The 14,828-nt window shown below is 41.7% G+C and overlaps 2 protein-coding genes across 2 annotated transcripts in view; one reads left to right on the forward strand and one right to left on the reverse strand.

Moving 5' to 3' along the window:
• Positions 1 to 622: 622 nt before the first annotated feature.
• Positions 623 to 14,828, reverse strand: part of LOC105692107 (carbohydrate sulfotransferase 11-like) — a 33,856-nt gene continuing 19,650 nt past the window's right edge. Inside the window, exons 6-9 of the transcript XR_007277095.1 lie at positions 4,266 to 4,362; positions 2,268 to 2,368; positions 1,025 to 1,151; positions 623 to 659 (exon numbers count right to left, since the gene is read on the reverse strand). The gene's annotated coding sequence lies outside the window, so the exon portion shown is untranslated. The remainder of the gene's footprint in view (positions 660 to 1,024; positions 1,152 to 2,267; positions 2,369 to 4,265; positions 4,363 to 14,828) is intronic.
• LOC105692108 (larval cuticle protein 65Ag1-like) lies at positions 13,218 to 14,777 on the forward strand. The gene is made up of 2 exons (XM_012411107.3): positions 13,218 to 13,373; positions 13,943 to 14,777. The coding sequence occupies exons 1-2, from the start codon at positions 13,362 to 13,364 to the stop codon at positions 14,249 to 14,251; spliced, it is 321 nt and encodes a 106-aa protein (XP_012266530.1). The 5' UTR covers positions 13,218 to 13,361; the 3' UTR covers positions 14,252 to 14,777.

Raw genomic sequence — 14,828 nt, forward strand, 5'->3', positions numbered from 1 at the left:
GTCCCCTGGGACTGCGCGGCCTCCCACCGCCCCCGGGGTCCCAGGGGACCCAGTCCCCGAGGACATGTCTTCGGGGATGCGGTATCCCCGCTGGAGGGGATGCCATATCCCGAGGGACATGTCCTCGGGAACTGGTCTTCGGGGACACGTGTTCCCCCAGGGACACGTCCCCGGAGATGCGGTATCCCCGCTGGAGGGGATGCCGTGTCTTTTGGGGCGTGGCCTTGGCGGAATACGAGTCCTCGAAAATCCCGGGAAAAGGAGGCCTCAAGCGGACACTTTGTTTTTCGTTTCTCTAGAGAAATCAAGAAAACGAGTGACCGCTTGGGACCTCCTTTTCCCGGGTTTTTCGAGGACTCGTATTCCCCCAAGGCCACGCCCCCAAAGACACGGCATCCCCTCCAGCGGGGATACCGCATCTCCGGGGACGTGTCCCTGGGGGAACACGTGTCCCCGAAGACCAGTTCCCGAGGACATGTCCCTCGGGATATGGCATCCCCTCCAGCGGGGATACCGCATCCCCGAAGACATGTCCTCGGGGACTGGGTCCCCTGGGACCCCGGGGGCGGTGGGAGGCCGCGCAGTCCCAGGGGACGGGTCAGTGGACTCCCCCCGATGAACAGGGGGAGTCCGGGCAATGACGTTGGAGGAACTCTGACCTGTAACATGAATAACAAATAAATAATTAGTTAACGCAATACATGACTCAATGTATGACCTATCATGTAACCTAATGTATAACTTATTTTATGACTCAGTATATAAATATATAAGACGTGTGAATTGTAATAAATTGTACCAAGTTATGTGATAATACATTATTGTCTTGCCTTATTGGCGTGTCTGATGAATTATATTATCGAGGTGCATGAATATAATAAGTACATTGGGTAATACTGGGTGATCTGATTTTATGAAGAGGATTTCGAAAATCTTTTCCAAAGGGGTGCAATTCATATACTAAGACTCTAAATGTTGAATCATACTAGGGACCCTCGACAGGGATAAATTGAATGAAACATACCTCTGCAGGAAAGGAGTTGTACGTCTCATGTGTTGCAGATCCATCTCGACTGGGTGAAGACGAAGGGAAGTATCTCGTCGAACAGACTCGGTGATGTCCTGATTTGGTTTCATCACGCAATGGTCATCTACCAGGAAGAAAAACAAATATCACATGTAAAATTCAAGTCACGATGTAACAACCACTCATATTTATATTATTTTTGTATCCACGAATAAGATCAATAAATCTTTCCGTATCTCATTGAGAACACAAATCGAGTGAATCATTGTAGAATTATCCCGCAAATCCCGAGGAATTTTTCATAAGCTGCATTGAGTGCAGTAGCAATACGTCCTTTAGCGAAACTCACAACAGAGAACATAATCGAGCTGCAATGGAGAACAGTCGCTCGTGCGATTTGAAAAATAATTCATTGACGGCCCAAAGAAATCAGAAGAATTTTGTATAGATAGTTGTTCGAAAATAATAGCTGCATCAAATTTGTATTAGTTAGTTCAATGAATTAATCATTTCATAATTCAAAAACAGAAGAAAACGCGTTATTCGATTGAGAAGTCATCTCTCAGAATTCTAAAGGATAATCGTTCATAACCCCGGCGAGTATATTTTTAACGACTGTTTTTAGTATGAATAGTCGAGAGCGAGTGATCGCAATACATAAAGGAACGTTTGCGCAACCGATTTAACACGTTAAGTGCCACGCGGTTTTATAGCGACTTCCCCGTCAGGCCGCGCGTGCAGGTATCGTAGTGCAGCAATGCGAAGCGCAATACTGGCAAATTAGAATTTACTCGATGGAAATTTTAAAACGTATTAGGGCCATTGTTTTTTAGCATAATGGAAGGTATTTCGGTTCGAAAGGGAATGCTTATGTAAGCATTCATTCAACACGTTAGGCCCCTCGCCTGTTTCAGCAGTGCGAAAATATTGCAAATCGTGCTATGAAGAAAATGCGGCACAGAGTGGCAGAAAAATAGCACGAAACTTGACCAAACAGGTTATAACATTTTGTGACACTTGCGAGGGACAACCTTTTTTATGTTTACCTTGTTTCAATAAAATTCATTAAAGTTTTCTGAAAAAATGTTCAATTTTTACCTTTATTATCATATTTTATACTGTCAGTCACCGGTGACTGACGCGGCCTGAACGGAAAGGTCGGTGTCAGTCACCGGTGACTGACGTGGCACTCAACGTGTTAAGCAATATTCAACTATATTTTATGTGAAGTTCTGCTCACCGTTCTCTCTCTCCATCGTCGCTCTGAGGAACCTGCATTGCCACTGACGTCGCTCCCGATGTCGCCGAAACTGAACTGCCGTTTCATCGAAGACGGAAAACCTACGACATGAATGTACTCTGTTAACCATATGCCAAATTACACGCCCCTGATCGGATGTTTCGCGATTGGCTGCAATTCATTTGATTACTATACAATATACATATAACGCTTCGTGTCTGAATTGATGAACTCGTTGATTAATTATCATCAATCGAATAATTGTGGTCCGAATCGCTCGTATAAGATTTGAGTGATATCAATTGAAATGTTGGCAAAAACAGAAAAACGAAAAGGAGAGAACTCCAATCAGTTTACTGATCTCTGTGCCATGTTATAAGCAAATGAACCAATTTATAAAAACTCTCATCGGTCGAAGATTTTTCCCCCCGAATCGTGTAATATATCTGAGGCCATAGGCTTGGCATTTCTTCGAGGCAAAAAGTAAAGTAATCGATCTAATTGTTTCGAAACGCTTTTTATACGTTGGACTGCATAGCGAACACGAATATGTCATTTAAATTAGGCTACAGTAATAAAGTCAGTTGAGATATCCTTGATTTTTTACGATTATTTTCATTCTGAGCTGAACTTACTCAACAAATTCGTATTCTTGGGGTGAAGATACATTGGCGAAATGTCCAGCAAACGATTTCGAGAATATGTACTTTATTTGCGGCCCTAAAATTGAAAGAATCCAGAGGGGACACCCTTGGATTTTTTCCTGATTTAGGGGTTGAATTTCGACTTTTTTTTGTTATAGGGATATGCCGAAAAATCTCAGGAAGTTTGATCTCAAAAACTTGAAGCAATTGACCAAATCGAACTGAGATCAGAACCAATCGGGATATCTCAATTTTTTCGTTGCGAAAGAAAAAATGTTGCTCGTGACCCGCCGTTTTAAGACAAAGATGTCATCAAAATATTAACAATTTTAAAGCAAAATAGTCGTGTTAACTATCGCGAGCTCGGAAATGAACAAATGTCTGTCACCCGCTCTTATAATGCATAATATCGCATTGTATGAAAAAAAAAAATCTGAATTTTCTTCTATTTTGTACACTTGGTGACTCTGATTCTGCACTGCAGACCTGTGCTTTAGTACGGCAGAATGCGACAGAATTGAACTTTCTGAGTATACTCTGAATCATTCAAGTATGTTTTGAATTTATACATATTTACTTTCTTAAACGGTTTGCGGTTACATAGAATTCGCAGAATCATCGCGAAGGGATGCCGCCACTTTGGTGGACAATAGGGTGATTTACGAGGTGTGAACAAGATCTTTATTAGGTGTTGACAGCTCGTCTAACACCTGTTACTAGTAGGAGTAAGAGGAGCAGTGATTTCACACCTAATCATCAATGCGAAGGTTCTATATTGTGTTTAAAGTCAGCGCGTGCCGGCCGTCACAATGCCTACAGCACGTGTAAAAATAGGGCGTTGCAATCTACGACATAAGCTCCCCCTTGATTGCGTGAGCCGAAACTTGACACCGCACTCCGCGCGGAGTGCATTCGCCTAATGTTTTTTAGATCTGGATTTCGGTGCGAGAAAGCTGAGCGTGGTGCGAGGACGGCACGAGGCGTTGCGCCGCGCAGCGGTAGGAGTACGAACGAGATCGAGAGCGCTCGAGCGCTCGAGCGCGGCCCGCTAGAACATCCCAGATTTTTCACAATTTCGATCCATAAATTCGCGATGAATAAGAATAATACCAATTATTCAGGTGTGCAATTTTCTATAAAGAATCATTTGGCTCGCGGATTCGGACTCCTGAGATCAAAATACGTAGGGATAGTGTGGGAAACTCTTTGAAAAAAATTCCTAATTTTGATATCAAATTCCGAGAAATATCTAAGGCTGGCCATTTTTTTGTGGCAAAAGGTAGAGTTTTGTAGAATGTCAATTCTAGTACGCTCATTCACTCTTTCATAACACACTCTAACGATCATTTCTTACTTGTTTACGAATTCTTCAGCACAACGTAGGTATAGTGGTTGAAAGTCGAACCGTATTGCGGAGAACTAAGCAACTTGGACGTCTGCCAAGTATGAATCTGAAATGCGAAAATAACATGTCAGAAACCAAGTGAAATTGTAAAATTGGACCTCAAATATATCAATAAATTCGTTCGTGAAATGACAATGGATCGTAATTTTAAACCAGAATCCCGATGATAGGTACCTTCCGTAATGTTAGACCAAAAAATTGATAGTATTCAAACTTCTTTTAATACTATTCCGAAATCAGTTAGATTATGGTTAATTAAGTTTATGGACATAGGAATATAATAATGTGTAACGAACTAGGTGTTATCCAGAATTCGAACGATAAAAGATATTTCTGCAGCGCAAAATCGTGACCTTCCTACTCCCCCAATCTAGAATACAGGGAATATAATTGTGAATAATTGAAGATTCCCGTTTTTGCGCAAAGATCTCAATCGCTCCCACCATCGAGTTGAATCGTTACTTAAAATCTATGAAAATTTCACGTTCATGTCGCATTATTTCCAGCTAAAATTCTTTGAAACGAATTGCCGACCGATCGGGAGCCCGGACATACATACGATGGTCACGGTAAAAACATTATGCTCACCAGTGCTTACGGAAAAATCTCCGAGTTACAGAATTCACGAAATTTCCATTGACATAGGTCTTTCAGTAGCTGCTACCGATTGTCAAGCACTTTTTCAAAATATGTAGAACAAACGGCACACTACTTCCCGAGTTACTGCTCAATCACAACTGGACAGCGGACTCGTTGTCAACCAAATATGTGGCGCTGTAGTAACCGTGTACTAATTCATTGCTAATCCTCACCCCAATGTATGTCTCTCTCCTCGCTAGCTTCTTCTATCTCTTCTCAAAGGATTTACGCACTAGCATCGATGTCGCTCCCGATGACGACGGAGGAGGATCGACGTACGAGACGCTGCAATGGTCGAATACCGAATTGCACGTTCGCAATTGACTGTTCCGAGATTACTCGGAATTTTCCGTGAACTTTTTTCATGAAAAACAACGGCGGTGTGAGAGCTTCATTTTTCAAAATCTTTGCTAATTTTTGACGCGATTCTTTGGGATTTCGGGGTGAAAAACACCAAGGTCTATAGTCTTTGCACATTTTACATTGTATCGAAGCATGATTGAATGATTTCATGCACAGACAGGCATATAGTTAATCATGCAAGGCATCAGTCGCTCTCTCTATCATACTAGGAATAAATATACAGGATTGAAGGCATGCACACGATGAGGCACATGGGGTCGCGGACCACCTCCTCAGGTTTCCTGTTCTCCTCATACAAATTTCCACTCTCGGACCAACTATCAATTTTCAGGCTCGGTATTCCAGCGCTCTACATTATCGGTGCCTATTTGTTTTAATGCATGATTGAATGATTGAATCCACAATAAGGAATATGCTGAGGCCTGCAAGCAACTATGTAATGTCTTGGTCATCCGGCACAGAAATGGCATTGAATATGCATGATTGCATAGGATCAGGCCTGTAAGCGACTGAGTAATGTCTCGATCATACTCTATTTGAGTAGGATTGAATACACAGGATGGGTCGCATTCACATGTCATCATTATCGAACCAACAAGCATTCATAAGTTTGTTTTCGTTCATTCAAAAATTGCCTGTTCTGAGTACACTTGAATTAATTATTTGACGGTTATTCGTCTTTATAGATATATATTTCAAAACCAAAAACATAGCAACATCATCTACAAGATATACGTCCATCTTATTGCCACAATATTTCACCAATCATTTCGATAAATACTAGACATGAAGACACCACGACTCATTCGTACGTTATCATTCATACACCATCCATCTATCATAATTAATCTTCGAATTCGAACCCTAAGACTTGGACCCTCTTTCTCTTGAGAGTAAGCAGATGCACGTCGGTGTGGTACGACGTCTGATTTCGGCACCAGTTTTGTTCGGTGACGACGCTGACCCCATGTGAACGACGTCTTCGCGAGACGTCAAATCGACGCTTGAGCGTAACATCTCGTTTTGGATCTGCTTCAGCAATATCGTCTTGCAGAATCTGGTTCAAGACCGTCGCATCTCTGAATTCTTAATAATACCGACAGTATACGAAACCGAAATAACCACAAAACGTAGTGTAGTGCAATGCTTGCATGCTAGATCTATGATGCTAGTTTATTATCAATACAATCGACCCATCTTCACCAGCATTTCCTAGCGTAGTTTGAAAAACAGGAAACCATTTAAGATAAATAATTGGAGTTGCATAAATTATCCATGTTTGCTGTTAAAGATTCTCGACTAATTACAGCTGTATCGAATAGCAAAGATAAGTAAATTGTCCTCGAACATAATAGCTCGACTCGATCAACATCAGCGCGTGAATAATCCAGGGAACAATTGCCGATGAATATAATGATCTAAAAAAAAAAAAAGAAAAATCAAAAAAGTAAATTTCGCAATCTCTCGTAGGATATTATAATTACGTAAGACTTGTTAATGTTCAGCCTATGCACCGTACCTGTATTTTTCAACCTGCAGAGGCTAACGATTTTGTAATTATATGTGCACTAATGCGCGTTTTCTGATTCCGACGTTACACTATTATACAACTGGCAAGATTAATTAATCGATCTCTGCCTATCAACGAAATTCGCGTATGTGATGTCATTATAAACTCCCCGATGTGGATGTCATAATAAATTCGTAGCCATATGGTATCGCCGTTGAGTCTTAACATAATTCCTCGAAAGTCTTCGACCCGATTTTTTTATTTTCTATCATAAAGAGAAAAAGTTCCTCAGCGAAAAATAGATGCTACCAGATCTGACAAGTCAAGTTGAACTTTCTTCTGCGAATGCAGCCGAATGAGGTAATCGTGAATCCGTCGTAACTGAGGGATAAATGGCGTCCCGGGGAACTTGAAGCGCGGATCGATGCGAGAAAAGCAACCGACGATAACGTTCGCCGAGTCCTGAAAGTCGTCACCTGGCCGAACTCTCTTCTCGACTGGCCGTCGAGGTGCTTTGATCCGAAGCTCCGACTCACTACCCCAACGTATCGTCATTCGAAATATCCTCGTCGACTACAGGCAACGGAGTTGGATTTGGCGAGGGTGATTACTGCGACAGCCACGGAAAAAGCGACCGCAACGATCATCTGTGGAACATTACGATGACAACTCGGTGAAAGGTTGTTGAAAAATTTCAGAAATTTGGAAACATGTAGAAATCGGATCCAAGACTGAATTGAATTCGAAGGATGGAAATTCCCTCACACGAACAAGGACATCGCAGAAAACTGCGTGCCACGTGACGATGAGCAATGAACTGTATTGATTTTGTTTCGCTATATAGTTACGCACATCGACGGTTGGAATGTCGAATCGTAGTCATGTGGGAATTTTATAGGTTGAACTTGAAACCGCCGTCTCGGATGTATCCGCGGTGTCAAATGCATAGTAAGCAAATGCAGAATGGATTACATGATTGCGCTGCAATATGATACCTCGGAGCTCTATCTGTCTAACAATAAGCGTGAATAATCTACTCGAAGCTATCTGATTGCGTGATACGCCGCACCATTGTCAAGGAGACGATTATGTCGTATGTGTCTTAATTACAGGTGACACAGCTATGAATCATTCGGATAATTGAATTCAAAATTAATACCGCGAAAGCGTGTGAAGTCCTGCGAACTCTCTGAACCCGAAAAGATAACGCGAGGTTTGACGAAGGTTCGTCGAAAAATACGCAGTCACGCACGGTTTCGCTGCATTGCATAATGCATCGAAATCCAACGTGGCTGCCTCCTTTTTTCCTACAGTATCTCGTATTAGAACTGTCCAACGATTACTTCCGATGATAAAATCATCCGAGAATTTCGCTGAACGAGGAGAGAGTAGTGAGAGTATGACGTATACAAGTAATAGTCGGTAAATGACGAGTAGATAAATCGTTCGCGTAATCGGTCGTGATGAAAAAATTTTGAACCCCGAACTCGAGTCGTCCGCTCATCAGTATCAATTACCCAATTACGAATCCTGTGTGGCAATGAAAAGAAAGTGATGTCACCGACCCCTCGAGCCACTCGTATTAATTAGCCTCAATATTCGGGAGGCCAGCTTGAAAATAATTCATCTTGCGCATCAACTCGAAACCACTCGTCATTCTTCTCACTATTTCGATTCTTATTTGAAAAAATGAAGACACTTTAATGCCGAGTGTTTGATTAAATTTCTGCCAACCGCAAGACGGTGCAGGACCTTGAAGAATGAAATCGTTGCATCCATTGCGACTCCGAAACGTGATGAAGATGGAACAAAACAAGGTGACCAAACGTTTAGTACCTACCGGTCAAAGCAAGCGAGTAAAACAATTGCGCAACGCACCAGATGACACCAATAGTTTAAATGCCACACTATCGACCAGCTTCTACGATTGTCGGCACAGATATTACCCGTAATTTATTATTTGTATACATTTTCGAAAAGGAAATAAGCCGCTGATCGGCTGCGGTGTCGATCGCTGGCGCAGGAATCGGTAGAACTTTCATGCATACAATTTCAATTTCCGAATCTGTGATAGTCGGCTACACGGACAAGCTGAGGATACGTCCGTACGAATGAAAAAAGTAAAAAGATATCTATCACACAACGATTGCGCTGGAGATCTACGATTTACGAATCAGCTGAAACGATCAAAGGGCCGGATCATCCGACACGTGAAACAAAAAACCAACTCGGATACTGGTACGATGTTTTTTTTTCCCAGAGACAAGAAAACGAACCGCGTTTCGGATGCTAATCACTTCCCGGCGGCCGAACCGGAGCCTGATGCAAGAATGCCTTAATCCAATCCAATCGACATGTTGTTAGTTAGTCTCAAATGGCCGGGCGGATATCATTCGAATACCTAGGGAGCGATTCTTATCTATAATAGATCGTGAAAGACGCATTAGATTCTATCGCCTGTTTTGTGGTATTCCTTTAATTGAATGCCATCTCTATGCACGCGCTCGGTTGGATATTACGGCACGCTGCATCAGAAATGTAGAGGGAAATAAAAATTTCATTACGTAACAGAACCCTCTATCTATTGTGTCAAACTGGTCGCGAACTATAGACCAAACGCGATTTATACATTTCACTTTTCACCCATCATTTGCAGTTCTGCACGACGTGTACGTTCAATCTACGGTTAACTCGGGTCGCATGCAAATCTACGTACCTACGTATGTGTGTACCCGAACGACCTTTGAGGCTGGAAAGACCGTTGCGAAATCCAACGAGGCTGGATAGATGACACACACTGGTTACTAACGGCAGGTGTTCGCTGAACATGGCAAAAATTTAATCCAGAGAAAACAGCGAGGCTGAATTTACGAGTCTATTATCCGATGAATTATGCGCGCGTATGTTCCATGCCGGATGTATTTTGACGGTTGCTGCATTAATCGAAGATTATCAATGCTTGGAAAAAGTGCGTCTCAAAATTACCCGGATTCACATTCATCCGATTTATCTCAATTTTTTACTTACATCTCTGAAATTTAGAGCCGTAAAATCTGGCGATCTACACCGAACTAAACACATAAATTTCTATGGACTTGAATAGACTTGAACTAGACAATACTAGACCAGACCAGAGTCAGACTGGACTTTCCAATATTCGTAAACGCTGTAAAAGGTGAATTTTTAAGAGGCGTCGAATTTTTGTCGATAATTAGTGGAATCGCCAAGTAATTTCCGCCTGGAGAAAAAGAATTAAGAAAAAAATTATTTGGAATGCAGATGCGGATGGTTATTGTAACGACGATATTCGAGTTTCAAAGCATTTTGATTTCCCAATACCTCAGCAGACGATCGGACTCAGCCCTGTCGGAGGGCTCGTTCCGTACTAAAGGTATCATAAATTTTCTTCCAAAATTATCACCGGGCCTGGATGGGATGAATAGAAAATAGTAGAGACAGCCTAGTATTGCATCAATGAACATTGGATCGGTTACCTTCGAGATGGGGTTAATTAATATAATGCGTACGTTTTTCTCCGTGTATATAAATGGAAATCGATGAATTATTGCAGCAACCATACGTCCCTGGCATCTCTTTCTGCTTATATATGTATGCGATATGACCTATACAAATATGCCGAGGGAATTTAAATGCGGAAGAAAATAACCGTGCAGATCTTTTCACTCCCGAAAATTCCGAAGGGATTTTTACTTGAAAAAATTTACACGTCTCGCACCTGAATTGAATCCGAAATCGGGTAGCGTCTTCGTAACGCGAAAAATTCTGATAATTGTTACCGGCAAAATTACTGAAAATTCATCGGTGGATGTGACATTTAGTTTACCGTGGTTTGCAGCACTGAAGAAAGTTAGTGACATAACGTAGTGTGACCTTGCCATTTGAAGATGCGCCGCACAGCCTGCGGCACCCTATTCCGTATACCTTGTGCCTATATCGGTCTCCGATTGTGACCCGCGCGTCTTACATCTCACGTCCAGAATCCCATCGCTCCTGTCATACGTACACTTGCGCAATAGATTCTCTCGCTGGTTTTTTTTTTTCTTTTTTTTTTCTTTATTTTTTTTTAACACACTATCAGCCTCCCCATATTCTCCCGCGGGATTGCACAAATATTTCTGTACACTGCGGAATGTCAGAATAATTGACTTGTATTTATTCGCCGTTGATGCTCGTTCTTTCTTTTTTTTTTTTTTTTTCTTCCAAGATCTCCGCTTCTATGGAGAGGAATATAAAAAAGAATCCCTGAAAAGGATCCGTTTCCACATCTGCCACGACGTGACACTAATCGCCAATACTTGGCGCCCGTCACTTGACATGCTTTTAACGTACGGTTAGTTCGAAATGATAACGATCCGCGAAGGGACCTTCGGGGTCGGCGGTGACCCGGCAAAATTTTTTGCCTCCAATGGCCGCATCGCGACTCGGTTTCCGTTGAAAGAGGGCCCAAATCCTGATTCTTGGAACGGAGTTCGCGAGACTTGAAATTTTCGAAATGCACATCTACCTAATTGGGTACACAAAATTACCCCGAGCGTTACTGCGGGCATTTCGTTCGTTCACCTTTTTTTTAGTATCTGAATATATTTTTCACCGAAGGTCGACAGGCATGACCATTCATACTTTCACAACCGAAAGCGTCTTCCCCGCAGAAGACCGTGATTTATGTCGCCGAAACTGTGCACATTACACGCACACGAGCTCGTACAAGGGAGCGATTGGAGTATGATTAAGAAATAAATCACAAACCTTCTTTTACGGCTAGACGATATAAGCTTTTTACGCGACTCGGCGTTTTTCTCAGATATTTCTCTTTATTTTGAAATCGAATGGAAACCTGGCGGGTAATTTCACCCGAAACAATGAAAAAAATGAATTTTCGCAGGCCACAACGAATCGAAAAAATTTCTCGGATTACCCGGAGAGTGCTCGTGACGTGTAATACTGTGTCGCGATTATACGACATCATCATCAAGCAGGTCGCATGGAGCCCGAACAGACATCTTTATAGTGGGTCAATTTTGTATAATACTTAATAAAATTGCGCGTATGTTTTTTACTGCAGAAACATAAGCGAGCAAGAATATCATGAATGGTTAATGGAAATCTTCGATAAAGGACACGTTGCACACGCTGGAAAATCCGGTTGCGAAACCTTCGGGACGCGACTTTAAATATATGGACCAAAAAATGGTGAGGCTGAAAGCCAGCAGCGTCGGGAGAACAACTGTACTTGATTTAACAAACAAATAAATACATGGGCTGGATTCGACACAAGTTTGAATATGACGATCGATAAAATATCAAATAAGTGCAAAGGATAAAGACGTCGCCGCAGAGGCAAATTATGTACCTATCGGATCCGGTCGGATTGCAATTTTTTTTCGTCTCGTGCAATACGATTTAAAGGCAGATCGCATTTATCCGCGACGAGGTTAAACGGACTTCCGCGATCGGGTGAATATTCTCGTTCAATACCTGAAGTCAGCCTTGTTTAATTTTCACTATTCGGCTCTGAGTTTTCGATTCTCTGTATTAAACGAACTAAACGTACACCGATAATATTTGCGTTAACAACAATTCTTTTTCTCTATAATTCACCGTTATTGTGGCAATGATTTATACAGACGTGCATTAGTCGTGCGATTCGTTTGAAAAAAAAACATTTTTATTCACCATCGTGGATCTTTTTTAACCCCTCAAGTTACTCAGATTTAATCAAGTGTACGTCGAGCGTCGAAAATATGCGTAAGCGCCCGTTTCATAGACGAGAGAATCGGCTTACGTAATCCGATTAATGCATCGATCTTTTTTAAACGCCTGCAGCGGCAAACGTTAGGAGTCGGTGTCGTATATACGGTCAATATTTGCTGTAATAGAAATTTTTTTCAACGCGGTCAATAAGTCCGCTAAATTTACCCAAGACGTTAGCGCGAGCTGCGCATAGAGAGATTCACACAAATTATAAACCGATTTCGCCGAACTAACGAAATTAACTGACGAAAGTGAAACTTTTGCTGATTACGGGATCGCAAAAATCGAAATAATACGATCACGCGACGTGTAACATTTTTGTTTGACCGTAAAATAAACGAACGCATTGGTTAAAAAAAAAAAAAAAAAAAATCTGACCGGGATCTCGAATTTTCCGAAACGTTGGACAATCATCCCTTGGAATATCCTGGAGCACATATTGAGACAGAGTACAATACAGAAGCGCCGATTATAATCGCGTATTTGGAGAGAAGATACTTTCGTTAACCTCCGTGAAGTGTCTAACAGACACAGGTGGCTTACTACATTTGCGATGTGAATACGTACAACAACGTCCTTGCATAGTTACCTTTAGCAAGTTATTGGAAGGGGTAAGCGAAGAGGACAATTATCCAGCTATATAAAGGGACTTGCAACGTACATCATCAGTATCACGTATCCGCTACTCTGGAGATTAATCGATATACCGAGAGTAATCTTCGTCCGATCCTAGGAGTCTGTTCAGAAGAGAAATATTCATCATGAAGATCACGGTGGGTCGTCATAAGTCGGAAGGACTGAGAATTATAAAATATTGAAATAGGGGAAAGGCGAAAGGATCGCGATTTGCTCTCCTGTTCCTAAAAACAGTGATTATTAAGTGAAGATGTTTAGTGATGTTCTATACTAAGTCGCGCATCCAGATTGATTCTAAAGGGTTCTCTCGGACGCCATTTTAGTCGGGGAAAAACAACAAGAATTGAGAGTATGGAGATCGGTTCATATTCTTTTTTCCTAATCAAATCGCGGGCGTTCGAAAGTCATGACATAAAATGATCTATGACCTGTTTCACATTTTGTTCATACAATTTTAGAAGAGTTCAAAATATTAATAAGCAAATCATGAATCATGAGCCACTTCGATCATTTTTTCTCGTGGCACACTATTTGCCCTGCTAAGAAGCATTTTCATTTAGAACTGTGCTTTGTATCGGTAAATCTTCGAAAGTTTTCCAACTCCCTTAGAAAAATCCTCAGGTTACAAGCGCTCCAATTCATGATTCAATGATTCGAAATTCATTTAAATGAAATAATCAGTTTACACGAAACTCACGCGTTTCAGATTTTCCTGTTCGCCGCCATGCTCGCTACAGCACTATCCGCTCCGCAAGGAAATCCGAACGCCGAAGTGACGATCACGAGACAGGAAGAACAGAACAACATCGGAGTAGGCGGTTACAAATACAGTTACGAGCAGAGCGATGGACAAAAAAAAGAAGAAACAGCCGAAGTGGTGGATGAAGGAACTGAAGAACAAAGTTTGTCCGTGAAGGGCAGCTACAGCTTTGTCATCGACGGTAAAACCTACTTGGTCACGTACACAGCTGGAAAGGACGGATACCAAGCCACCGCCGAACACATTCCCAAGTAGATCAACAACATCCGCCTTGCCAAAATCTTCCCAAATTTCGACCATGCTCTTCTGAAAGGAACGTTACAACGGACAATTGCAATGCCATTTTTGTGGTGATTCTCTCGGACGGCCTGACAGATCGGATGTCTTCAGCGATGACATTTCTTCGATGATCATCGTTTTATTGTAGCTATCAGTTTGGTCGCCTCGACTCGAGTGGAAGAAGAAAAAACAAATCGCACTTATGTATACTATGTATTTCCATACGCCCTGGTCGAGGTTGTCATAGTTTTATATGACTTCTGATAAACCGGCTGTTGAATCAATTGAGATAATCAAACTAAAGAAAACTGCGTCCGAAAAGAATTTACCTTGATTTTTTCTAACGTTATCCTGCAATGTTTCGAAACAGCGCAAAGCTGATTTGCAAAATTCCTTATTCAAACTAATTATGCTTATATACCGAGGTACAACGTGGGTTGTTTGTTTAACAATATAAGTTGATAAGAATGTCGCGTACAAATAATAAAATTTTTACACATAATTGATGAATCCTTGACGCCTTGTACCATCCAACGACCATTGCAGGTGCAGC

The sequence above is a fragment of the Athalia rosae genome, chromosome 2 (genome assembly GCF_917208135.1).
Source record: "Athalia rosae chromosome 2, iyAthRosa1.1, whole genome shotgun sequence".
Taxonomy (NCBI): Eukaryota; Metazoa; Arthropoda; class Insecta; order Hymenoptera; family Athaliidae; genus Athalia; species Athalia rosae.